We start from the raw sequence: 27,776 nt of genomic DNA, 5'->3' as shown, positions 1-27,776 counted from the left end.
AAATCTATCAACATTTCTTAACAAGGTCCTTGCGTGTTGCGTTTAAGTATCGTTCAGTTTGTTCCGGCAGCTTCGCATCTTTTACTTTCCGATTAAATTCACTGGAGAGTTATTGTTTCGATATTTTATTTGAGTTGTATCTTGAAAAGCGTTTGTGTAAATATATCAAAATTAACCGACAAACAAAGCTAAGTTATAGTTTGGTTACTAACTGCATTTGTAATTAAAAGCACTTAAAATCTTCTTCTAAAGCTTAATGCGTCTTAAAATTCTTTATCTAAGAAAGCAAACCGTTTGAAAACCATTTATCTGGATGAAAAATTGGACTCTAGCACGTGCGTAGCCAGGTTATCAATTTTTCGTGGAAAAAAGATTGTAGAAAGTTCTCCCTCTTTGTAAAATTATATAAACGTACTACTCTTTTCTCTTGATTTTCAATGCATTAATTAATCTATATATGTTGTGTTCTGCAGTTGATGGGATCGCGTGACATAGTTAAATTGGATTTTATTCCATGTTAATGCTTTTTCCTCACAGCACCGTGAATCCTTTTTCAACAAAGATTGGCGAAGTTGACCTTGAATGGTTCAGAATCCCATCCAGTAGAGGCAGGAATACTCTCCTGATCATTTGACGAGTTTTAGAGGGGGACTATCTATGTTCAGGCCACTTAAAAGTGAGTAAGTTACCTACTAATTTATATCTACAAGAATGATTAAAAGGTAGTTCAGGTTAATTTTTTTTCGTAGAAAAATGGTTTATTCAAAATCAGAAAGCCCATCTTGAATAATCCTCAAAATTACGTTTGATATTTTCAACAGTGAGTAACTAAAATTAATGTGGCTTCAGCTTACAAGCCAAGCAGATTCATTGACCACACATTCTCTTTGTTTGTAGAATTCTAGCAATTTTTCCCACATGGGATGAAGCACCAGTAGTTTCTTGTTACCTTAAGGGAAAAAAAATTGGTTACTGAAATGATAAAGATAAAATAAAAATGGGAAAAGTGGACTGTACCTCGAACTTACAGTGGAGCTTGACTTTTGGATTTTTCTAAATCAACGAGCTTCCTGGGCTGCCAACAAATGTTTGAATTTGCACTTTCCGCAAATAGGAATTTGAATCAATTTCAGTGCCTTTCAAAGAATAAATCTATTTACATTCTTCAAAGCAGCGGGAACCAGATATGAATTGCAGGAAAGAGCCGATGTCAGTTCCCCATACCGTTTAAACTCTTTCAGTGATTTTACTGGCCACGAAAATCTCGTCCATTTTACGTGTTTCTACCTAAAGTGTACATGGTATTACTCAACTATAAATCTATAAATGACAACATAACATATTTCTCTCATACCGATGATACAGAGCCCTTTCCGCGCTCTCGTCAGCCCGACGTTCATTAGATGCTCGTCCGTCAAGAATCCCAAATGTTCACGCAACCAATGCATGGAAGGATCTGGCTCGAGATCATCCTTATTCAGCGAGCGCACCAGAGATAAGATCACGTAATCCCATTCACTTCCTGCGTGACATGAAAGGTGTTGAACATTAGGAGTAGATGTACAATACAATAAGAGGCTTGAGTATTTTGATAATATCGCTGCGTAACGATGAGTAACCACAATCTAATGATTGAAATTGGTCTATATGATCAAAATCCACAAGTTTTAAATGATGATGGCGAACCTTTTACTCTACTGAATTAACTTGAAAATCAAATCCACAGGCTTTTTTTTTTCTTTTAATTTTTACTCACATTTTGGAACCGACTTGAGCTTCAAATATGGCAATATTCAACTTCTTTTGAACGAAATCGCACAGAGGTTCTCAACGTTACAATTGCCGTTCAGCTTAGAAAGAAAAGGAAAATAAAATTATATAAAACAAAAAGTAAAAAATATAAGAAATTAAGTTTACCCTGGCTTTTTATGATGGTTGTGACGGGGATTTCTTTGGATTTTATATTTCCTTCCAGAGCTTTGGTTATTCTTTCGCGTTGTTCTCTATAAGGGGATAAGATAACGACATCTGACGGGGACACACCATTTGTGAAAACCAAGCTTCTAGCAACATGGACCTGACATTAAAAATAAACTATGTAATTTCAGTTTGTTTAATTACTAATTCACATAAAACAGTTTCTTTTGCAGAAACTTAATTAGTTATTAATACAATTTCATGAGTTTAGGGGGCCATTGTAATCTCATTTGTCCAAGAATGTCCTCATGGTGGTTTCCAATTGCTTCTTCGTCTTCATTAGAAAAGCGAAGAACCAGAAGCGCTTTCTCTTTGCTTAGGTTAAAATTAATTTTGAATTTCTTCCTTTTCTAATGAGCGATGCACATGTCATGTTCTACACTTAAATCAAATTTTGCAACCTGCTATTTGGAATCTCCCACTTAGTTCAAACCAGATCAATGGTTCAATGAAATTAATCTAATTAGAAACAATAAATGGCCTAAAACATTGGTACTACTTGAACTTTAAGCCGATGGTGACTGAATACTACTTACCACTTTTCGTACTTCTTTCTGATTTGACTTGGACTGCTCACTGCTGTGTGTTGTCTTAATGGCTGTACTTTCCTCGTCGCCCTCGACATGGCAAAATGCCAGAGGAACATTTGGATTAGGCCAAAAAGATCGTAAACTTGGGTCATTTGTCGGTACAGATTTGTCTGTTTTCAATTTACTTTCGTAAAAATATTCCGATGGAAAACTGCAAATCTCTTTTCGCTAAAAGAACAACAGAAAGATTTTACTTAAATAATAGCTTTTACAAAAAGAATATAAAAAAATAGTAGAAGGGGGAGATAGCTTTCGGCCATATGTTTACATGCGCTCAGGGTAGGTGTTGTAATTAGAGGCTCTATTCAGTGGTACCCAATCCTTTCATGTTATGTTATTAGAAGTTATTGTTTTTACAGAGGAATATCTCACGGAGTCAAAAATATTTCTCAGCTTTTTTTCGTTTTTGTATTCTTTCAAAATGCAAGAATGGATACTAGAAAAAAAATCAGCTAAAAACCCTTCTGTGTTCTTCGACTAGTCTTTATTCCTCAAGTCAATAAAAGAGTATGAAAGTCCGATACAGCTAGCAGTGCTCGTCTTCAGACTATGGGCATGTTGCGAGTGGGCTGTGATAAAGATAGGAAGGTTTGTTAAGGACGGTCTGAAGGCAGATCGCTAAATTTAGGGGCTCATGACTGATGCTCTGTTAATTTAAAGCAAAAAAATTCATCGTGAACAAAAAAACAAGAGGTAATAAAAGGTTTGATTACCATTCTGTACTGAATTTCCAGCATTTGGGCTCGGTCAGAAAGCCTCTCGAACATTGATACGTTCAAACCAAGCGTCAATGCCTGTTGGTCTTTAACAACAGGCTGTAACTGTTTATGATCACCGATCAACACCACTTGCTTTGCTTTTGAGAAAGTGATTGGTACAAGAGATTCAAGTTCCATACACATGCCGCATTCATCAATGATACATTGCTGAACGTTATCACAGGCAGTTACCATCCTACGGCTACCAGCAACCGAGCACGTGCATAGGATAACCTGGGCTCCTGATGATTGAAGTGCCCAAACCTCGGCTTTCCCGATAAGCTGAACATGAGTGAATCAGTAAACAAGCCAACAAATGAACAAATGGTGAAATAATGATGTAGTTATATATATTTATGATCGAAGAAATGAAAGAAAGAAATATACAGCCACTAACACACAAACTGACTGACTGACTGACTAAATTAATGAGTGAACGTAATTTTAATGGATGAACTAACTAATGAGTGCACGAATGGACTAATAGACGAATGGATGAATGGAGGCTTGGGTAACTGCGTGGGTGAAAACTCAATGCAAAGGTCACCTTGTGAACTTAACTTGATCAGTGTTTAAAATATCACACCAGTATATGTAGTTAAATTACACAACTTTCGTTGATTCAATATCTCTCTTGAAGACATTGTGATTCCACAAGAAGCGTTGTAGCTTGAGTGCTCACCTGGCAATATGCAATTACTTCTTTCTTGCTGCTTCTCTTATTTTCTTTCCTGTCATCCTCAAACTTATTTTCGTAAATCTCAAGTTCATCAGCATATGGACATGGATATTTTCGAATTATGTGATGTAGCGAAACGTTCTTCAGTTTCTCAGGTATTCCGGTCCCATCGTCGGTAGACTGTTTAAGAGACTGGCATTTGTTAGGGATTGGAAACTCAGCCTGCTCTTTCCGATCACTGTACACGCGGATGATCTTGAGGCCAGGAACTTTAATCATATACTCTTTATTAAACGCAAACGAGAAAAAAGTTAGTTTATCCTTAAAATTGCTGATTTGTTATTTTTCATTGGCGTTTAATGGATTGGAACATTTAGCAACCGTTGCGTGATACACCTGTTCTTGTATTCTACTACCACACATTTGTCAGAACCACACAACAAAACGCGTGTTTAATATCATTAAGGACCTATTCAGTGGTACTTTTTCACTCGAATTTAATTATGAATTAAATGTAAAGGGCTGAAAATATTTATGATTTATCGTCTTAATCAAAATGACTTAAACGATTGTAGCAAATCGAAATGGCAAAGTTTTCTTTTCAAGAAACTTACCGGCCACAACATCTACTGCCTTGTTGGAAGGACCGCAGTAAATAACTTGCGGTGGTGCCTTCGGTTCGTCTTGACTTTCCAGATCAAAAGTATGGAGGTTTTGCTTGTTTCGTTTTGCGAAACCGAAGGCAATGTGGACGCCTGTCACTGTCTTGCCCGTACCTCAAAATGGACGTAGATTTATTCATTTGATCTTTTTAATGACTAAAGCTCTCCCACAAACAAATGTTATGTGTGATAAGGGTTGTCAAACAGACAGACAGGTAGACATAGTAATAGCTAGATTTGCCTAATACCCTTAAGATAGGAAAATATTTTGCGATAAAACTATTCGTGTTCATGTAAAATGAAGTTTTTTCGTCGCCATAATTTGCATCCAATATATCCTTATCGGCTGAGGATTAAGGGCGGGGTGCCTTCACCTTGCATTATGAATAGGTAAGGTAAAGTAAGCACACGCGTCAAGACCCAAGTATTTTAGCTTCTTTTAATTTGAAATGTTAAAGCAATACCTGGAGGACCCTGGATGAGGGTAAATGGCTTCTCAAGAGCACCTCTCACAGCTGCTTGCTGATATGGATTCAGCGGCTTGAATCCGCACTTGGGATAGTCTCGCACAATTGACATATCAAGTGGAGGCTGTGGCTCAAACCACCCTAATGACACAATGGGTTTGAATAACAGAGACCCTTAGCAAATTTTTCTTGAATGTACGTTATAATTTTTTGATCTACGTAAACGGCGGAAAGGTCTATCCACAACTTAGTTTGTTATTTTACAAGTTCCCATGATGTTTGCCTTTTCTATATAATACCCCAAGAAGATCAATCATTAAAGTTAGGAAAATTTTTGGTAAGCTTGCGAGCGATCTCTTTGCACATATGCTCTGGGGTCATAGATTTGCATTTGTTCTAGCACTGAGTTCGTACTTTTTCCGCTTTTTTGCTCGTGACTCGTCCCTTTCCACTTTCCTTCGATTTTGTATCTTTATATCCTACACCCCACTTTGAGAACAGTACGACAGGTGGCAGGAAAAAGTTGAGGTTGTTATAGCTACTCTTCCATCCGCATTTTGCACACATTTGTACAACCTTCCTATTCTATTTCAGTATAATGCCTCATGGAAACTTCATTTTTTTCATGTTTGATTTTTGAAACGCCGCAAGTACGCAAAACTTAGTCTAAATCCAATGATTACTGACCTTGACCTGGTTCTTTTCCCAAGCAAATGGCGCGAGTCAATTTGGATGCAAACCTTAGTTCTTTGAGAGCTTCAAACATTCGTCTGAAGAAAAAAAGGTAAATGTAGTTTTGCTGCTGCAGTCTGGCCAGCTTGAGCGAGTCCAACTCAATGCCCTTTCTTTGTTTAAAAATCTTGTTTTGGGTACTTTTAATAAGCGATATTCATTCAAATTCGTTATTTTTAAAACGCTCCTCCATTTTAAAATTTCAAAGGGAATATACTGTGTTAAAAATCCGCAGAAATATGCAATGAAGCAAACTTACAAGCCATCGTTAAAAACATCGAATATATATTAACACCAGGGTAGAATTATTGAGGTTTTTTTCGTGAGAACAGAAGATTGAAATGCAGGCTGCATGAACGAACGGTGTTATTGTGTACCAAAAATTATCAAAGCATAATGTAAATTCTCGGGAAGATGAAGCATATCCGTGTATTTCGTAATAAGAACAAAAGAAATGCGAAACATGATACCTTCCTCCCAGACCAACCAAACCCAAAGGTTGTTACATCTTGAACCACACGGTAGCGCATATGAAAGCTGCTATGTTTAAGGAGGCTCCATCGGGTTTTTTGCTCAATGTTGGCGCGCGCACGCCAGCGTATTGTTTTCCTAGAAAATTTTTGTTTTAACCTTTCTAGGTCAGTAAACCCATCAAAAGGGTCGATGAACAAAGTTCGGACTATCGTTTGCTGTAGTAAACATTATCAAAACGGTTTTCGCTTCTAAAGTAAGGCACCACAAAGGGAGGCGCTCGCCAGTGATAACTTGGCTTTTTCTCAGCTTTATTTTCTTCAATTTATTTCGGTGAAATCTCTCAAAATTTTTGCAATTTGTGAAATTTGTCCTGCCGATCACTTATTTGCAGTTTTTTGTTTCCTTCCTCTATCTCAAATTTGGTCTCATGAGTTTCTTTTTTATCAACAGGCACTAGGAAGGGCACAAATATGTTTAACGGTCCAGCAAATCTTACAAATTCAACGGAAGGAATTACGATAAATTTTACTCGAAAGATGCGTACTTTCCTTATCGAAAAACATTATTTAATGGAATAAAATTTCGCCGAGATCAATATATGAGCATGCGTTAACTTTCAAATCTGTCGCAATCATTCGCTCTTTGGCAATCTTTCCCACGGTGTTCTCTTTTCGGTTGACCTCTTTTTCAGTAGAAAGCCTATGAATATTAAGGGTAGTTGCTGGAAGCCCTGGATTCCATCACATAAAAACTGTATTGTGTTAAACTGTTCTTATCACACATTTTCAGAAAACAATCATGAGATCGTATCGAGCCGCCCTGTTTGTTTTGCATCTTGACACTTGTAAAGCTCGCGCAAAGTTCACACCCAGATCCCGCGCGTTCAGGAAACCCTATGTTTCCTCCTTAAGTCACTTTTTTACTGTATCTGATATAAATTACCTCTTTGGAAGTGATCTGTGAACGATGGTTAATGTACTCAGTTGGCCATCACTCAATAGTTCTTCAGGAAACTTCGATGCTGACTGATGAAAGTTCATCTCAATTAACAAAGTGTTTTCTTTGGACAATTCAGCACGTCTTATGACGCAGTGTCCAACCCAGACATTCGATGACACTTCATGGGTTTCTTCGGATGAATTGCTATCCAAGGATGAAGTTCCAGCTACCATCGGGTCGCTAAGTTGTTCTTCAAGATTTGTATCCATTTGCTTAGAAAGCAATGAAACATTTCAGATTTTAGACGATTGTTATGAAATATCCGTAATATAAGCTGCTATTCAGAATTTGTTTTCTGAAGCATATGGAAGAATATGAAGGACTATATACTATCAGCTGACACCCACCTCACCTGGCACGACAGAGTAATGGACGAATGACCTCCCCCGGGGCTAAAGTAGATGTAATCATTGATGTGATCGGAATTCACAATTTCACCACAAATTGGGATGCACGCACTCAACGCTTAGTCATAAGATTTACCAACCACATAAAAATTACATCATGTTGTAAACACATGTAAATTTTTTGGATCTTTTAATATATATTTTTGAAATGTCAGTGTCAAATTTAGTGATGCAAGGAAACGTACTTTGATATCAGCTGGAGTTTACTAATGCCTTCAAATTGAAGCTTAATAGCTATTCAAACCCAGCTTTTAAGAGAAACCTAGGGTTAAAAAGACCACACCTAATTCAAAGGACCAGTAAGATAAAGACAACTCCTCTAATATAGAGTTACTTAGTTATAATTATGTATTGATATTCACCCATGTACTGAAAAATAACGTCATGAAGTTATTTAAAATTACGTTTTTGAAAGGATAGCTGTGATACCTGTGATATGCTCCTCTTGCTGGTGGAAGAAGGACAGTTTTTATTGAAGTCCTCTCGGACGTGGATGCAAACGAAATCCCCGGGGTAAAACTCGATTTGACGATTCTTGCAATATTCGTGGTCCAGGCTGAAAGAACCGACTGGATTTTCACTGGTTTCAGCCCACCACTTTACATGTAAATCGTGTATAGTAAACTCGTCACTTTCGTCTACAGCCTCTGAAGCGCTTTCCATGGCAAGAACAGGTTCCCAAGCAGTGATGTAGCTCTCTAAACATGAGTAGCTTTCTCGAGATGCTCGGTATTTTACCGTCGTAGCAAAGCACTCTCTTGGATATTTGCGGTGTTCAATGCAAATGTGGACCTTGGAATTAATCTTGAAAAGCTGAATTTGCGGATGTAACATTCCTTGTGTCATGTGGGCACTTAACTGAACGTTTACCATGTCAAAGGTCGCCAGAGACAGTCGCCTTTCATGAAAGTGCTCCGTGTTTGAATCTCTATTCTCATTGTTGCGTGGAGGAAACCGTTTTCTGAGAGCCTTTTGGTGATCTTCAGTCTTTGTAATCAACGTCTTAGCTTCCACATAGTCCTTGTTTTGAACAACTTCCAAGAGTTTCATCCAGTTTTCCACCTTCAAGCTTAAGAATTCCTTTGTAGCAGCCAGTCCTTCATTCAATAGGGAAGCAACTTCATTTCTTTCAATTTCTGGATTTTCGATGTAGTCCTCCAAGGACTCACTCTCTTTTGGAGCAATGTATAGCCTTAATTTCCAGATAAAGACAACTTCTGATTTATATGGTATGAAATCATATAGGTTGAGATCGCTGAATTTAATTTCCCTCTCTTTTTTTGACAAACGGTCGTATTCTTGGCTCGTTATTTCCAACCTAATGCTCTTATCTTCGATAATTGCGGTGACTGCTTTTGTTTCGCGGCTTGCTTCTTTAAGCTTGGCAGCCAAATGAACTTTATTACTTGCTCTGTCGAACTTCTTACTATTACGCTGAGCAAACGTGGAACGACGACACACCTTAGCCACGTAATCCTTTCGGTATCTTTCTGCACCGTGGTCGTTGGAGATTAAACCCAAGACGAGTCTGTGTACTTGAATGTCAATGTACCGTCGAATGGGTGAAGTGAAATGTGTATAGCCGTGCTCCCCCAGAGAGAAATGCAAACTGTTTTCTCGTGGATGACCTCTCTCACAGACATAACAGGACTTTTGCTGAATGCGTTGAAACTGAAGATTTGCAACAGCTAGCTGAGGATAATTTCTTTCTGTAAAAATCAGCTGCTGTAGCTTTGCTTTGTCATCAGATTCTACAGCGCTGCAGATTTCTGACCAAACGGAATCTTGCACTTTGAAATCCGTGATCTCTCTCATTTGGTTATCCTCGGTCATCTCCTTGAGATGCTGGTTGCCGCGGAGAAACAGAGAACACTTGATAAAATGCCCGTATCGACTCAACCAATCTTTCAATTTGTAATCTTTTGGTGGCAGTTGGGTGCGCAGCGGTGCTATCTCCGGAATACTAGCGAGAAGAAGGTGACCTATTTTCTCGTTGGCCAAAATCATCATTTCCTCCACTAACTCATGTGCTTCATAACATTCTGGCTCATCACTGTCTGACCAATGGTCAAAGCTAGCTTCTCGGAGTCTTAATTTTCTTCTTCTTTGCGCTAGGACACTCAGGGCCTTAATATCACTTTCAACACTTTCGGGGAACTGCTTGCGTGAGCTTCGTTGAGCATCGATAACTTTTTGGGCGTCAGAGTAGGTAAGCTGACAGGAGGACGTGACAATTGTGCGTTTGATCTGTGGCTCTCCCAAACATTTTCCATCTTCTGACATGTCAAGAAACACTGATAAACATAAACGATCTTTACCAGGAAGAAGGCTGCAATGTTTTTCACTGAGATCAGGTGGTAACATTGGAACGTTTTGATACTCATTCCCAGGGTAATAGGATATGCAGCGAAACAATGCTTCTTTATCCAAATAGCTACCAGCCTCTACAAAGTAACTCACGTCTGCGATGTGAATTCCTACCCGGTACACAGAGCTCGAAAGCAATTCTAGAGAAAGTGCATCATCGAGATCCTTAGAGTTTTCAGGATCTATTGTAAATGCTCCTTTAACTACTTCGCGGCTGTTTCTTTCGTGAGCTGGTATTGACCACGACGAGGGGAACTTCGTTCGCACTTCCCTTTCACAATCATCGCTGAATGACTTTCTAATACCATGCTCTGCTAGAAGAATCTCCATACTGGCTTTCCAAGTATATCTTTTCGGCAATTTTCGAATGATGATACCTAAGGGGTATGTGCAATCTGACCTCCACTGTAAAAACTGCACGAGGAACAGGTATTTTCCGCTAAGGAATTCTTCGCGGTCCATCTCGCAGACTTTCACTTTCTTCCCGTTTCCTTCGCGCAATTCTTGGTAGAGGGGTACACCTTCAACGCTATCTGCAGATAATATCCCGATTTTTGACATGGACTTATTGATTGGAAGCATCAAATTCGGATTGTGGAAATTGACCTTGCAGACAAATTGTCGTTCGTGAGGGCTGATAATGTGATGAAGCACACCTATAAAGAAGATGGACAATAATAGGCCAAATTAAGACATCTTATTTGCTGAATAATGAATCATAACAGCAGACACTTATGGTAACTAGGTCTTGTATAAGCAATATAGGCCTATACCTTGTGGAAAACGATAGGTGTAGTTTCTCGCCCTGTAGTGAAGCTTGCGGTGCACCAGTGTAAGAAAAACCAAATTACAGCAGGAAGTGAGTTAATCTTACCTACAATTTCTCCCTGATAGCGAGAAGCTGCATCAATGGAATTTGACTGATTTTCTGCAATATTGACGACAACTTGATCCATGTCGAAAACCCTTTTAACTCTTCCTTTGATTCGTATGTCCGGTGTTTGCGTGTCTGGCACAGTAGCAAATGCCATGTTGAAGGCCTCGGAGTCGAGATGAAGTGTACTGGCACGATAAGTCTTAGGTTTTTCACGAATAAATTTCAGTAATACCTCTGGGTGAAGGTATTCATCTTCCTTGACTTGTCCCGTTGGCCTATTACGTCGATTAGAATACGTTTGATGATACCCGAAGTTTACCAGGCGAGCCTGTATCCTACCTTTAGCATCAAAGGAGAATTGATAGTCATCAGACGAAAGACCAGATAAACTGGAATTTTCTCGACTGCTTCGATTGTTGTGTTTGCTTCCTTTGTCGAAATCGTTTGTCACTTTGTTTCCTTTCCGGTTGATCGACTCTGCATTCCTCAGCGAGGGGTATTCTTCATTCTTTAGTGATCGTTGAAGCTCCCTCTCCTGGGTTTCTTTTTTCGTTGCCACGAGTGCCTCAATTACTTTGTCAAAGGAGCTTGGAAGCACTGTTTCGTCTTCACAACCTTCACGTCGAAAGTCTTCAAAGGGGGTTAAATAACTAAGCTCTGAGTCATCTTCGTCTTCTTGGTGTGGAAATGAATCACCTTGCGAATATTGTTCCAAAGGCCCATCAGTTTTATGCTCCTCTTCGTCTGTTTTACTTCCTGACACGGTCATTGGACTAACGAGACTGTGTTCAGCTGAACTTTCATCTCCCAATTCGATGGTTTCCGTATCTTCCGCACCTGGCGAGCGATCGCATACCAACGGTTTGAGGCCTCCATTGCTACTTGGAACGAAAACATCCGCCCCAGGGTTTAGAGAAATCTTAGAAAGAGGTGTAGCTATAGCTTCCTCTATCGCTGTATATGAAGTTCCAGACAGAGATCCATCTTGGTCACATCTTCTGATAAAATCCCGCCAATTACTCCTACACTCACCAACGGTACACAAGGAGACAGCATCTCCAACGACTGCTACCAAAGACATAGCTCTGGTTACCGCCGTGTTTAAGAGCTTCGGGTCAGAAAAGAACTCCCAGTAGAATCTTTGATCATTACGTTTGTGAAACTGAGGGAATGTGAGGGATGTGCGTACAGTGCTGATGAATAGGGCACGGAATTCTTTTCCTGTGGTATAGAAAATATATGTCATATTATATTTTATATTTTTTGCTATCTTTTTATTCAGTATAAACCAAAATTTCTGATTCTTAGCTACCTTGGACGTTATAGATTGTTTCCACTGTGACTTTCTTAAGCCCCTCGCCTTCCCTTCTGAGTGCATCTCGGATTAATTTAACCTGTAAGTGAAAACAGAAATGAATTGGAAAATCTGACTTACTGCGCCAATTGAGGCTAATTAGCGATATCCATTATATTTTTAAAATATTGACACAGCTACTCTACGAAATTCACCTTTATATTTTGTGTCTTCATCACTTTTTCGTTTTCTTTAAACTTAGACTCACTGTAAGAAACCAGAGTGGAAAAGAACTACTACCAGTTCTTTTTAATTAATGCAAAAGGGCACTTATTACGAAATGGTCATGAATGCATAATAACAAACTGATCAGCTCCGTGTGTTAACCACTTTAATGCCTTGCGATTGGCTCAACCTTATTTTCTTCATAGACTGATAGTTTTAAATGGAACAACGATCAACATTTACTCATTAAAAGCTTTCACAAAAATTACCTGACTTAGGTATGCCGAGACGACGCCAATTTTAGAGAGATCCTTTTCTTTCCACTCCACTGGCCAGTCACCTGCGAGCTCCTTGAGTCTCTTTACAATTTCATCTACCTCTGCTGTGTTGATGTACGAATTCTCTCTCGCTTCTTCCATACCGGACACAGAATAAAACAATAACGGTTTCAACCTTGGGTGTTGAGGTTCTTCGCTTCTGGCGATCAGCCCATCCTTGTAGAAGTTATGTGAGGAAAACTGCAGAATTTTTGGATGACACCGATAGTTTTCCTTCAGAATTACTACATTGCAATTTGACGGTTGCTCTGCGCTGTACAAGTGATCATACAGTCTCTCAGGGAGCGACCTCTGCAGACCCCAAGCACGAGCATGATTCGAGTACACTTCAGGACTCATCTGGAAATAATGAAGAAACAAATTTATGAAAATCATCGCAATCGGAAGTGAATCATATGTGTGCATGGTCACCCCAATCATTTCAGCAAAAGATTAATTGCTAAATAACTGCTTATGGAGCTGAAAAATTTGCCAAAATTTCACTGTCCACGATATTTTTTATATTTCTTAATGTGTTATCGCTACCATGCTTGACCCGCGTAAAATGAGCACTAAGAAGGGACGTTAGAACTAAAAATATCTTACTGCAAAAAAATTAATTAAAAACCAGTGATAACAAAATTGTACCTGCATATGGTCTCCAGTAAAGACAGCCTTTGTATTTGGTCCAGCTAACGCGAGTGGTATTAGCGCCTCAGGCTCCAGGGCTTGGTAAGCCTCGTCAATCAAAATGTGTGTAAAGAATCCATGGTTTAATCGAAGCTCTAGAAGATGCCGTGATACAGCTAGTGTGGTGATCACAACACGGTGCAAAATAACATCCTCTCTTGTGGGAAGTACATAGGTGCCGTCTTTTATAAGGCCATACCTCTTAGCTATATCTAAATCAGCATTTAATCTAAAATTGTGCAAGAAACAGGTGTTAAACTTTTTGCCGTACTCACAAACAGAAAAGTAAACGAAAAACAATGAATGAGATGGCAATTTTGAACAAAGGTGTACTTCTGTCAAATTCCCATAAGGTATTCTAGACCTGGATCTACACACAAAATTATGTAACATATGATGGCAGATCAAGAAATGGGATAACTTGGTTTTATCAACTGAGTTGATAATGTAAATTGGCCACCCTCTAGAGTTTCTAAAGCAGAATTTTAGAGCGTTCGCCTTTCGTAGAGGAGAGTGCATTATCAACAACTCTCATTGCTTGAATGTCTTGTACTTTGTTGCCAGTACCACCTAATTTCAAGAGAATGCGTGTGAAAAGTAAGGTGTTACTAACTACCTTCTCTTTGTTTGATAAATCCTTAGCGGCTTGGTCGCTTTCAGTCCATTATGCTCTGTCAAGTACTCGTGCAATAGCTTAACGTGAATATCGGCTGCGCTATTTGTATGTGTGCAAAGAAGAACACGATTGCCTTCTCTTGTCACCAACTCACGGATTGCTTGATTCAGTGTAAACGTTTTCCCGGTACCAAAAGGTCCATAGACCACAAGCGGTGACGATACATCTTCAGGAGCTAAAATACACTTTATCACCTTTCTTTGGCTATCGTTGAGCTTGGGTTCCAAACGCTGCCAATTAGAGAGATGAACTCCCTTCAAAGATAATAAGGATACATTCTCAACATTAGTCCTCGGTGACGTAGGCAGCACGTCACAGGCGACCAAAGGAAAGTCTTATATGTCACAATCACCTATACCAATACAGATATCAATATTATGACAAACAAATGTCAAAATCAGATCAATATCAGTACCAAAATTTCAGTTACCATACAAATCTGTATTTTTGAACCAAGAAACTTACATTTTTGATAATTTTTACAAGTTATGTCGAAACATCATGCTCCCATAACCCCCTATATGAGAACAGCCCATATATTTCTCGTTGCATTAGGGTTAAAAAGAAACTTTCTACCTCTTGATTGACTCGCAATATTTTCCTTTCTGGAAAGAGTAACCTAAGATGAACAGGTCCCAGCCTATCAATTGCATCATGCCATTCACAAAAAGACTGCCGATTGAGCTGCAATTGTGCATCGATTGAAACTTTACCCTCATCAATCAATTGCAAGTCTAAGCAAGTCTGGGAAGAGAGCTTCAAAGTCACATGCTGCGATTCAATCTCGACAGTTTCAACTTTTGCCTCGTACACATTTTTTGAACTGCCACAGGTTAACCGAAGCCAAGCATACTGTACAACTCTAGTCAGAAGTCTTCTTGCAGCGTCATCTAGGTAGGGGGATCTTTTTTGCTGGAGCTTCAGAACACCAAACAACTCGCCATTCACGGCGTGTGTGAGTCCTGATCTTTGGTTAACGACGGTACTTTTGCAATGTAAGGTCACATCGTTAAAGGCGAACCTATAAATCAATAGAATCGTGTTTAGTCTACTAAGAATCGCATCGTTTTATTGTCCAACTCTTTAGTCATAAAACGATTGACTATTAATATCATTCCTTTGTGCCCAATCAAACAGTTTAAGTAACATTCGTGGTTTACTGGAAAGCTTATTGATCGTAAGTGTAAGCTGCAACTATACAACGCATTCTAATGAAAAATACTAACTAAAATAAAAAGGATACTAAGATTCCTCAAGTTTGAAATACTATCACGAAAACAAATGTCGAAAGTTACTTTCTTGTGCTATAGAAGTTCTTTCGTTCTTCAGAAATGACTTCCATGTTATCTTTGTAAAAAGCGATAAGGAGTTGTGAAACTTATCAGCAAGTAATGTTTTTTTCCACAGCAAGAAATAGGTTCAGTAACAAATCATTAACATGCGGCTACAAACCTGGAAATCGCCTTTTTAATAAACAGCTCTTCAGTAAACAATAGTTGATGCATCACTCTCCTGTATTTTTCCATAGTTAGGTTTATCTCCATTATTTGCAACGAAAGAATATTCTCAATTCTCTTTGGTAGCCGGTATCTTTCTTGTAACAGGAAATCCTGATCATACATATTAGTGGATTCTGGGTACCGTACTATTTCCACCGAACCTTCTGTCCACACGGAGGAATCCAATTTTAGCAATTGCCTCATCTTTGAGATTCCGCTCAAGGCACCTTCGCTTGCAACATCCACGTTTAATCCTTGTAATAAGTACGGTTTTCTTTCAAAATTAAATTGAAGGCATTGTGTAAACGTCCCGTGAAACTTTGTGGTGTTAAAGGAGACGGTGACAACAACTCGAATTCGACCTTTCACCTCGTCAAAAAAACTGGGAAGGGTGTAAGACCAGCGCTCTTTGGGAGCTTCACAGAATTCCTCTACGTCCCTGGAAAGGCCCCTAATTTCCGTAAGGCGATAGCACTCGTGGTATCGATGAAGGAGATCAACTTTACGCAGCTTTCCAACTTCAGCTATCTAAAGAAGGATAAAAAAAATACAATTGTAGGAATGGTAAACATTTTTCTATCAAAGAATAGTTAAACTGTAGACAAAACATACGAAAATACAATAATAAGTATGGTTAATTATAGCTATTCAAGAGGTGTACACGCGGTCTTTTAACGAAATCGCTTCCTTCATAAAAACACATCTTAAAATAAACAGCTATTGAGTCACTTGGAATACAAATCTTTGAAGGACATGACAATTTTACTTATTTGCGTTTTTTACCTCGAATGTGAGGGTAAAAACCCAGTCAAATGTGTAGGTGCTTTCTTCCTCGTGCCTTTGGATGATCGTTACCATAGTGGGTTTATCACACGTGATCTTGACACCTGGGAGACTGTAAGCCATCTAACGATAAAATGAAGTGAATAAGAATAACACCAGGAAGAGGGTTAGCCGTTTACCAAGTAAACGAAATGGACCAAAGTCACACGAGGGAGACGATGAACCATTTACCGAGTAAAAGGAACGGGTAAAAATTCCTTTTTGTCACGCCACAAGCTTAGGAAAGTCGCTTTGCCTTCCACAACACGTTTGCGGTCCAAATTTTAGAGCAAGCAGTCAGAATCTGTATTGTATTTGAAATCAATGAATTTAAAACCAAACTTTGTTTGGGTTCGTCGCTATCTTTGCTTCTTTTATTAAAGATCTGGTATGTTTTGGCGCCATTCCATTACATAAATAAAGAAGATTTTATTGAATGGTGTAAGATGAAAAATGTTCAGGGGAGCAAAACATCTTACTAAGCACCTTGATTCTTGAGATGCTTTCATCCCTTTCCGCCACTATTTCGCGGTTTGGCTCTTCTTTCCTAGTAAGTGCCATTTCTTCATTCTTGCAACCCGCCCATGATCTCCGCTCTTCTTTGCTGTGAGTAAAAGAAAGAACGTTCCATTTTTACTTAAACCATCAGATTTCAATGATTAAAAATCATCCATTGTCAGATTTCATATAGAGTGAAAAGAAGAAAAGCAGAAGATGGCCTAAGCGTCTCTCTCAGTTAAAGACAACAAACTGAGCTTATGGTGCAAACATTCTTTGCCCTTAAGACCACCCTAAACCATTCGACTATCCTGCTCCCTTTTGCACTGGCAGCAGGTCGATATAACAACAGTTAGAATATATTTTTAAAAATGCTGCTTAGGTAGATCATTATTATTTGGGTCAAAAAGCATATTACCCAGGGTTTGCGCTTTTTCGAGGAGGCCTTAGCTTTTTTTCTGTAGTGTAGCGAAAGACTAAGGATCCTCTAATGAGTTCCTGAGGCCTGGGATTGTCTTCAGGTTCAACCTCTTGTTGAAGTCTTTTATCGGTGCCAGTCTTTCGAAAGGTACCAATCTCTGCAATGGAAATGTCAGCGTAAGTAAATTTCATATAAGCTGAGAAAATCGCATACTGTTGCTGCTGACCATTATGTCAATGAAAAATACAGCTAATTTTATATTCATTGTAGGGTAAAACAAAACAATTTATTGCATTTGGATGAGTGCATGGTACTGTCCGTTACAAACTGTTCTATCATCCCTCTCACTCTTACTCTTGATTACATTGCCTCTCTCCATCAATCATTTTAGGTTACATGAACGGAATGTGTTTTAAATGCCAGACATCGACATACCTGATTCTCTCGCAAACGTCCAAAAGTCTAGCTCCTCCTGGCCATGTGCAAATGTGCATGGATTCTTTGGACATTTCCTCCCATTGCTGAAGTGCCAACAAGGTCGAAATGGAGTTTTTAAGTTGACACCCTTTGGATAGGACCTCATTATCTGCCATTCTTTTTCAGTTCTTCTCCAAACTCCAAATAAAAGTTTATAAGAATCCTTTGAACACTTGGGACAAGGGCTTGGATGCTTATAACATGCTCCCTTTCTGTTATCTTGCAAAAAGTGGGCGCAGAGAGGGAAGACACCATTCGGCAAAGCCTTTGTGGATTGCGATCCAATTCTTACTGAAGTGTCATTGACAAATCTTTGACCACCTGTTACTTTATTTGTTTCAAAATGTAGATTTTGCAGTGGGGAAATTTGTTCCATGCCCTGCCGCTGAGATTTTGGTGTGTCATTAGTGCGTCCTGACGATTTCCTTGTCTGATATGGGTCTAAATTACGTTTGAAAGCATGCGTGGAACCTCGTGATATTTCAGTAGATCGTGACAGAGATGACCAGTCTTGTCCAAACTTCGATTGACTTTCAAGTTTCCTCCACTCCTGTACTTTATTTTCTTGACTGACGCTTTGAAATTTTGTTTTAATGGATGATCTGCTATTCTGAGCCCTGGGTTTAACTACTGTCCATCCATGATTTGTTTCCCTCGATGCATCTATAACTTCACCCCCATCTGAGCTATCGGACTTGGCCTCAACCACTCTATTTGAAGAAAGAGGCGGCAAACTCTTTTGTAATTCCTCTTGTTCGATGAAAGTCTCGCAGTGTTCAGGGCTAAATTTTTGAGCTGGCGTAAAGGAATGCGACTGCTTACTTGAAGACTTTTTACAACTTTCCCTAGGGTTTTCCCTGATGCTATCATTAGCATATGCTGTTTCAGAAAGAAAAGCAACGAGGTGGCTGTTACTACTATTTTACAATTAAGCATACCTTAACCGTCTCAAGGTATTCATTACTTGAATCCCTGTTTAAACCTGTTGATAAGCTCAATCTTATGTTTTATCTGAATTCTTTGAACTTAGCCAATGTTAGTTTAAGTTTACGTGCAATGAGCTGTTGTAGATGATGGCTTAACTATAAATACATCATGCTAAAAGTCACTCCACTACATATTATCATAACAAGACAACCATATACACAAGTAGCAAGAGACCTTCCTCCACATCAAAATGCTTCAATCGCTAGCGATGTCAAGGTGTGATCATGAGTCAAGGGTCGAATATTCTTTCCAAAAGCCTAGGTAAAATGTGGAAACTAGTCATAACAAAGATATGCAAGGAGAATTCATGCGTTTTATCTCACCCTCCTTAACTTTGGTCTTTTTGGATCTTTCGTTCTTTTTTATTTCCTTAGGTCTTGCCCCCGATTCAATAACATCTGTTGAGACTAAGTAAACGAATGTAAATATATGAGGCTGCTCAAAGCCAATAGCTTAAAAAAAAGGTTTAGAGAAATCGGTTAGATATTAAGTAATCACATTTTAAACAGAAAATGGTCATGTTCGGTTCAAATCGAATAAAAGATCAACATTTTTTTAAGTCCCAGTATGGAAGTATGCATACCTTTAAGTGTAACTTGTTTCTCACCAGTCTCTTTTTTGGTTCCTGAGGCTTCCATAGCTTGTGAAAAAGAAAATAAAGTTTCAAAACTTTACAGTTCAAGAGATTAAAAATTATTACAAATTACCAGGAGGAGGATTGGCACAAGTCTGTTCGCGGGAAGGTTGTGAACAGTATAGTTGAGCGAATTCGAAATCGAAAATCACCCTGTGATATCTATGTTCCAGATTAAGCGTTACGGCTGCAAAGTTAATCTGTCGACTACCAGAGCCTTAGTACTCTCATAAGTCACACGTATAGTAACATGAGTACAATGAGAAAGGAACAAGCAACGCCAAAAAGTTGGATAGTTGCTATCAATATATATACAGAAATGTTTCGTGCAAATAAGATGACAAAAAATATAGCACGCACCAAGCATTTCATACTATCCTGAAACAAAAACAAGAATGGAAAATTAAACATGCTAACATACTCAGAATAGTTAGTAGACATGTAGACATACCTACTTTTACATCGAAAGATGGAAGTAATTGTTTTCCAGCCAATTGTACCTTCTGCTTAGGTAAAGAGCATTAATAAAATCAAAGTCTTTCTTTCCTAATTATATTGTTACAATGTAGGCAATTCAAAAAACAAATTTAAAAATTTTTAGGCTGAGCTGCAAGCTCAACCTGATAATGATGATGATGCGGTGGTGTAGCCTGAGAGGGGTAATTTTAATGTATTGCGTGACGTGATTGTGCAAGCTTTTCGCTTTATCATACGACCTTTCTCGCGTTGGAACCAAAATTAGTTAATGTAACGAATTAGAATCGAAAGTGATTAAGATGTCCTGAAGAATTTTACATTTTAATGAAAATTTTAAAATGTTCACTTGATTCATGGAAAGCAAATATTGGAGTGGCTTTGGGTTTTTCAGCCCTGATTTGGAAAAAATAAAACAGTCATTGTATGTTCTAAACATCAGGACACAAGAGAGGGCACTGGAAATGTAATAAAAGTATTTTTTAGCATCCAGAGCAAAAAGAAGAATGTGAGGCAGTGAAAAGAGACTCAGTTTTCAACGCCATTTGTCGTAAAAGCTGCTACCAGCTTGCTTGTTATTGAACTCACTAAAATTTATCTGGAAGGCATTAACTTTCTTTTGTCGCGAAACTCGTGGATTTCAAACTTTGAAACGACGCACGATGAATCCTGAAACTGGAGTTTGAGTTCATTGGCAAAATATGCCAGCTGGTCTCATGAGCAGATCAAACGCTGACGAAATTTGACAGTTTTGAAATTTTACATTTTAATGAGAATTTTAACTTTTTAAAAGGTTTACTTGATTCATGGAAAGCAAAGATTGAAGTGGCTTTGGGTATTTCAGCCCTGATGAAATGCGGTGAAAGTACTTGTTAACAACCACAGCACAAGGGAAAGAAAGCCAGACTGACTGGAGATGTTTTCGAAGTTTTCGGAATTAAAGTTGTAGTCGGATCACATGGATAATATATTTGCTTTATCTTGAGAGTGAAGGCTATTATTTAACTAAAAATTGATTCGTAAGTGCCTATCTAGGCCATCTGCATTGGCAGAAAAAACCAGAATTCTCTTGACAAAATCAAAGGACAGATTGTGTAATGACGAATTTTTGGCTCGATTTTTGCATCCGCATAAAATTTCAAAACTGTCAAATTTCGTCAGCGCTTGATCTGCTCATGAGACCAGCTGGCAGTTTGCCAATGGATTCAAACTCCAGTTTCGGGATTCTGAAAAGCCCAAAGCCACTCCGATCTTTGCTTTCCATGAATCAAGTAAACATTTTAAAAGTTAAAATTCTCATTAAATTGTAAAATTCTTCAGTCCATTTCAATCACTTTCGATTCGAAACAGGTCGTATGATAAAGCGAAAAGTTTGCACAATCACGTCACGCAATACATGAAGGCGGGTTTGTCCAATTGATTTTGATGGTCGCAGGGAAATGTCGAGTTTGTCGCTCAAAACCGTTGTGGTCCATAAGAGCGTGACATCATTAATGACGGGAACAAATTTGCAGAAAGGAGGGCTAGTTCATCGGGTTGCGTGAACTAAACCTCGGGAGAAACTGCAAGAATTGTTTTAGAGTGTATGCGTGTTGTTTTTTAAATATAAACACTATATCCTATTATAATAAAGTTCAGATATAACACGCACTGTCATTGGTTGAAAGAGCGTGCTCTATGAGAGTATAGAGGATAGAACTGAGCTAAAGCTGTCACGCCATCTGCCAAATTGTACTATGTCCGACCTTTTCTGGGACTTCTTTCTTGCGTTTCTTTCGTTAATTGAAAGTGAAATTTCGGAACAAGCGAGCAAAAATGCCAGGCGCAGTAATTTAGGTTACCGTAACGTGAGCAGAGACAAAAATCCTCAAAGATAAAACAAAATAGACAGTCCGAGTTTTAACGGTCTTCACCCTTAGTTAGATAGCAAGTTTACGTACGGTAATAAAATCAAACACGGCTAACACTTGTATAGTATATAAAGTTTCGTTTTCAAAAACAAAACAGGAGCGATGAAAAATATAACCTGGCATAGCTGTTAAAATTCATACTAATCATGACGGTGTCAGAGCGACTGCGATCATGCTGAGTTCTATCGCGGCTAGCTCATCGTGGCGCTGTCACTCCAAGCAATCTTCATGTTCCAGTGAATTCGGCTGTTGTTCATTCATAATACACTCGCTTAGAACAGTTTGTTTTCTACTCGTCATGTGGAATAACTTGCGTATTTTTGTGAGCTACGATTGGGCCGAATTTCACTAAATATTTCACTTTCAGGTTCTGTATTAGAAACTAAAAAACTTCAGGCAAAAGTGTTAAATTCGACATGCCGAACTATTTTAGTTTGTAAACTATTGCAGAATATGAACTTTGATGGTTTTTGAACTTTGATGGTTTGACAGCTATAGTATTGTACAGCCAATTAGATTATTTGAACCATTCTAACAGGGATTCTGATAGGCTTATTGTAGCGTGCTTTATGAGAGTATAGAGCATGCAGACGACACTGTTGTCCACTTTGGAAATAAAATTTGTTTTGAAAATTGAAACTAATTCTTGGTGAATTTAACGGATTCTTTATTATAAAACAAATAGAGAAGCCTTGACTGAGCCCTGTTCTGTTGTAAAGCACGCAGGAAGCGGCTAGAGCACTTCTTTCGTGCTTTCACCGCTTCCTCCGTGCTTTACAACAGAACAGAGCAAAGACAAGGCTTCTCTGTGCGTTAGTTTTAACTTGCTTTTGTGTCCTTTTAAGCAACGCGATATGTCTGTTATGACCAGAGTGCCAAATTTGGTTCTTTGAATTTGATCTTCTCCACACTGTGCGTAGTTCATGACCTGATATTTCAACGTTAATTATCGAGAAGGCGCCTTCCGATCACCTCTGTCTACTTTGTAAGTCACGCAAGCGCGGAAGCGTTACGACCGATCACGTTTACGCAACGTTTTAGGACAACTCGGCATCTATTCTCCATTCGCTTGCTATGAAAACCTAATATCCTCAACGTAGAAGATAAACGAACGAAGTTTGAACGGTCAAAAGGAGATCTTGGTCAATTCCAGAATCATGTAAATGATCTTTGACACGAGCGCAATTGAGCAAACACATTGATTTGCGCTGTTTTTAAGAAGTTGGTGGATAGAAGTTAGAGATATACCCGCGGATTTGAGGCAATCCGTGATCTCATTGATGTCTAAACCATGCACTGATATGCTTTTTCAGCCCAATGAACGCCTGCATTTTGAGAATTCTTTCGTACAAAGTAGTGAATTTTTGAAACATTTTATTATGATTCTTTAAAGGAGAATCGAGGTTCTTGAGACAAGATTGAATAGAAGGGAATTCTCCTGGTAAGAATGCATTACATCTGAAATTCTTTTCCAAAGAACCAGAATGAACCAGAATGAGAATTCTTTTGGGCAGGCAATGAAGCAGAAAGTTAATCTGGAGGGAATGCTTAATCGCAAATCTTACAAACAGAATCGCAATTTCAGAAACTCTTGCCACAAGATCCCGGAATTCTTTTTCTCAAGAACGAGGATTCGTTTTGGCAGGCAATGCAAGAATGTTTAATTGCAAATCTTATGAACTGAGAAGAATCGCAATTTTAGAATTCATTAGATAAGAGGTAGAATCTCTTATAACCAAAATATTATTAAGTTAACTTTTATTGCTTGCAACTTTGATAATTAAAGACCAAATTATCTGAGAAAGTCTGTTAAGCTATGTTACATTACAGCGGTGGAGTAGGTACATGAACGATTCCCTGGGAAAACGAAAGATGATGTCGTAACCGCGATAATTTACATTAAATTTTCGTGTGAACATTTACAACACCAAAATTAACAACTTTAGAAGCCAAAGACTTATCTGCAGGTTTAAGCAGTTCCAAAATAGTCATTAAATTTTGCCATTGGAATCTGTTTTGCTAGCTTACAGAGAAACGCGATCGATGCTAAGCGCTTGGTAACCGCCCTATATCAGATTTCGGTTACGCGGGCTCAATTAACGTTTTTAATGGCTTCCGGATAAGTGCGTCGAATAATAGGTGGTCGTTGCCTTGTTTCGGTCTCATATGAGGAGGGAGATTTCAGCGGCTAATACTGCCTTCCGCTCCAACGTTAACTTGTACGTTACAAGGGCATTCAAATCTGGATTCATAGAAAGTGATGCAATGGACATGGGAATATTCGGAGTGTCAGATAAGTTCTTGTTACAATAATTCAGTGACAACCATTCGACGGAAGCTTGTATCAATAAGATTAGGTCCAAGAAATTGAATCCTACTTGATCGGACTTAACCTTCACTGGAAATATGCTGTTAACAGAGCTGTAAGAAGGAAGTGCTTTTCAGGAACTGATTGAACCCTGTTCATACTCTACTGATTGCAGGACTGACAAGTTTAATTTTAGTTACAGAGCTCGAGGTTAGGATAAATTACAACTGAATACGGGTGAATTATGCGCTTAAAGGCTTCAGGCTCAAATTAAGCTGTTTTTGCATGATTCAAAATTGAGCTTTCCCCTTCCCCTTTCAATCTTGTTTGTGAACAAAGAAGTACTGGACCGCTCAGTTGGAGAAGGGACCATATGAAAGAACTAGGGATTGCAATTGGCATGCTATTAATTCATTGATGTGCAACAACTGCTTTGTTGCAGATTTTAAAAGTCAATGAATAGTATGAGGTATGATGAGGGAATGATATACTAACTAATAAACAAAGAATAAGACATCTAGATAAAAAATGAAAGTTGTCAATAATACAAATTGAATGTGGATATAGTTGTTCATTGATGATTTGATGTATACATCATGTTGTTGTGTGTTGAAAAATAGATCCAAAATAACGGGGTATGATTTAAAAGTGATATGATATTACTATAAGATACAAAAAATGAGGTGATAAACGGTGCATGTTTTCGATACAGTAGATGTTGATGTAGTTGCTCATTGATAACTTGATGCATACATTATAAAAATGTGAGCTAATTTTATGTTATGTTGATTGTATTTAAAAAAAAAATGAAACCAAATAAAATGAGATTCTTTTCAGTATAATTTACTGTTTTAGAGGAAAATCAATCCTTTCAATAACTCAAAAAAAAACCAGTAAAGGCATAAGATTCTTCTCAATAGAATATTCTGACCTCAGTAGAGCACAAAGACTTTATCAGCAAGAATGATTTTGAATGTGATTCTTCACACAAGCAAAGTCAATCTCTTATAAAGAACGATCTATTCAAAAAGGAATATTCATTCTTGGGTGAAGGACAAAAACTGTCATGAGGAGACTCAGAAACTGACATGCTTCCAAAACAAATATTATGTCTTCAGGAAAGAGTAGTAATTCTTCTGATGAGCTTGCTTAAAAGATTAGATTCTGATTAAATGCATATCATCTTGGGAGGAGAGGAGTATTTCTTCTCAGAAGAATACATCATTAACCGATTCTTGGCTAAAAACTTTTTTTCTTGTGAGAAAAAAACTAGTATTCCTCTAACAATTTAAAAGAATCAGGCATACATGAGATTCTTCTCATAAGAGTTCTTATCCTCAGGAAAAGACTCACAATTCTTTCGTTAAATATATATCATCTTGGGAGGAGAGCAGTGATTCTTTTCAGAAGAATACCCCGTTAACTGATTCTTGGCGAAAGAATTTTGTCCCTGTGAAAAAATTTGTATTCCTCTAACAAGAATAAGACATACATGAGATTCTTCTCATAGGAATTCTTAATCTTGGGAGAAGACCCACAATTCTTTCCTTAAATGGATATCACCTTGGGAGGAGAGGAGTGTTTCTTCTCAGAAGAATACATCATTAACCGATTCTTGGCTAAAGACTTTTGTTCTTGTGAGAAAAACCTAGTAGTCCTCTAACAATTAAGAATCAGGCATACATGAGATTCTTCTCATAAGAATTTTTATTCTCGGGAAAAGACCCACAATTCTTTCCTTAAATAGATATCATCTTGGGAGGAGAGCAGTGTTTCTTTTCAGAGGAATACCCCATGAACTGATTCTTGGCAAAAGAATTTTGTCCTTGTGGACAAAACTAGTATTCTTCTAAAAAGAATAAAACATACATGAGATTCTTCTCATAGGAATTCTTACTCTTGGCAGAAGACCCACAATTATTTCCTTATATGGATATCCCCTTGGGAGGAGAGTAGTGTTACCTTTTCAGAAGAATACCCTATTAACTGGTTCTTGGCGAAAGAATTTTGTTCTTATGGCAAAAAACTAGAATTCTCCTAACATGCACGAGATTCTTCCTATGAGATTCTTAATTAACTTCTGCTATCAATTAATCTTAAGTAACCTATACCTGTGAGGAAAAGTGACTTTGACCTCAAATTTTACACTATGTCTTACTTATTTTGTGTTTTAAATTTTACTTTTTAGGAAAGTCCTGGGTTTCAATGATGAATTTTTTTTTCCTGAGAAGCCCATTTTATACACTTTAAAATGACATATTGTAGGTGTTATTCCTGTAAATGTTTGTTGAGATATCAATTAAAAACTGAATGTGGACAAATTTTTGCTAATTTTTTTGGAATGACATGGGTGCACATAAAAATTCATAAAAAATTCATTATTTATTCTTTTTCTTTCACATTTTCAGGAAATGTTGCTGACATGATAATAATTAACTTCTGCCATCAACTAATCTTGATTAACCTATACCTATGAGGAAAAGTGACTTTTACCTCAAGTTTTACACTATGTCTTACTTATTTTGTGTTTTAAATTTTACTTTTTAGGAAAGTCCTGGGTTTCAATGATGAGTTTTTTTTTTCCTGAGAAGCCCATTCTATAAACTAAAATGACATATTGTAGGTGTTATTCCTGTAAATATTTGTTGAGATATGAATTAAAAACTGAATGTGGACAAATTTGTGCGTTTTTTAAACTGCGGGAGTTGGGTTAACCTTGGGAGTAGACCTACAGTTCTTTCCTCAAGAACCAGGTTCCTCTTTTCAGAATTATAATTCTCCTCTGGGAACGAAGAATGCGAAATGATAAATTCTCCTCTGAAGAGACACGAATCTTTCAGAAAGAATTTCATTTCTGTTGAAAAGAATTGAATTTAAGAGTGATTTGGAGTGACTGTTAAGGTCCTTAATGTGTTGCCCATTTTAAGAACTAAATCATAAGCTTAGTGCGTAGTTACTCTGAACATATGCCGACCCAGAACTGGCGAGGGACATAAATTAATCCTCCAAACGCATCAAAGCGTACAAAAACACAGTATGTCGCAATTAAATTTGGAAATAAGAACATAAGTAAGCGTTAACGTCTTGATTTTCCAAACATCGTCTTTCATGAAAGATCATCGGGTAAAGATTGTGGTCGAAAAAAATCACAAAATCAATTATTTTGTGAAAGCGAAACCTGCTCCTTGTCTATCTTGTCAATGGGAAGCTGAACATGCCTCGTCGTGAAATGTCTTATTATTCCAGTACCATAAAAGTTGTAGTAGTTTTTAATCAAAAGGTGATTATCTACTCTTTTTACCCATCCATCGGTTGTCTCTGGTTAAAATATCACAGTTTATTCACTTCACGTACCAAAATTTTCGTTCACGGCTTTACAGTCACATTATTTCCACGGGCCAGTCAGTTATTTGCATCCGTCAGGACTTGCAAAATAACTATGTTACTCGGTACTTACCAGTTGGAATGCAACTGTCAAAATGACTGCCTTGGCTTGTGCATCTTGAAGAAATACAACCGAAGTGCTAGGCGACTCTTATATCGGCTGCGGCAAAG

At 38.0% G+C, this 27,776-nt stretch overlaps 1 protein-coding gene across 4 annotated transcripts; it reads right to left on the bottom strand.

Moving 5' to 3' along the window:
• Positions 1 to 156: 156 nt before the first annotated feature.
• LOC131793211 (3'-5' exoribonuclease HELZ2-like) lies at positions 157 to 27,776 on the bottom strand. 4 transcript variants are annotated; one of them, XM_066171045.1, is made up of 26 exons: positions 27,679 to 27,768; positions 19,981 to 20,035; positions 19,479 to 19,535; positions 19,219 to 19,302; positions 17,867 to 18,787; positions 17,429 to 17,588; positions 16,999 to 17,116; positions 16,474 to 16,596; positions 15,644 to 16,218; positions 14,768 to 15,212; positions 14,132 to 14,445; positions 13,474 to 13,744; positions 12,778 to 13,185; positions 12,302 to 12,383; positions 10,987 to 12,210; positions 8,175 to 10,768; positions 7,282 to 7,550; positions 5,821 to 5,903; positions 5,131 to 5,274; positions 4,619 to 4,780; positions 4,008 to 4,288; positions 3,281 to 3,607; positions 2,514 to 2,735; positions 1,918 to 2,077; positions 1,355 to 1,522; positions 157 to 949 (listed from the first exon to the last, which is right to left on the bottom strand). In XM_066171045.1, the coding sequence occupies exons 3-26, from the start codon at positions 19,531 to 19,533 to the stop codon at positions 846 to 848; spliced, it is 9,294 nt and encodes a 3,097-aa protein (XP_066027142.1). In that variant the 5' UTR covers positions 19,534 to 19,535; positions 19,981 to 20,035; positions 27,679 to 27,768; the 3' UTR covers positions 157 to 845. The 4 variants fall into 4 exon arrangements, with proteins under 4 accessions (XP_066027142.1, XP_066027143.1, XP_066027140.1 ...); XM_066171046.1 differs by having other exon boundaries at positions 19,985 to 20,035; XM_066171043.1 differs by having other exon boundaries at positions 19,981 to 20,032; positions 27,679 to 27,767.

Source organism: Pocillopora verrucosa, chromosome 8 (assembly GCF_036669915.1).
Source record: "Pocillopora verrucosa isolate sample1 chromosome 8, ASM3666991v2, whole genome shotgun sequence".
Classification (NCBI taxonomy): Eukaryota; Metazoa; Cnidaria; class Anthozoa; order Scleractinia; family Pocilloporidae; genus Pocillopora; species Pocillopora verrucosa.
The sequence above is the reverse complement of the archived record's forward strand: the minus strand, read 5'-3'. Positions and strand labels throughout refer to the sequence as shown.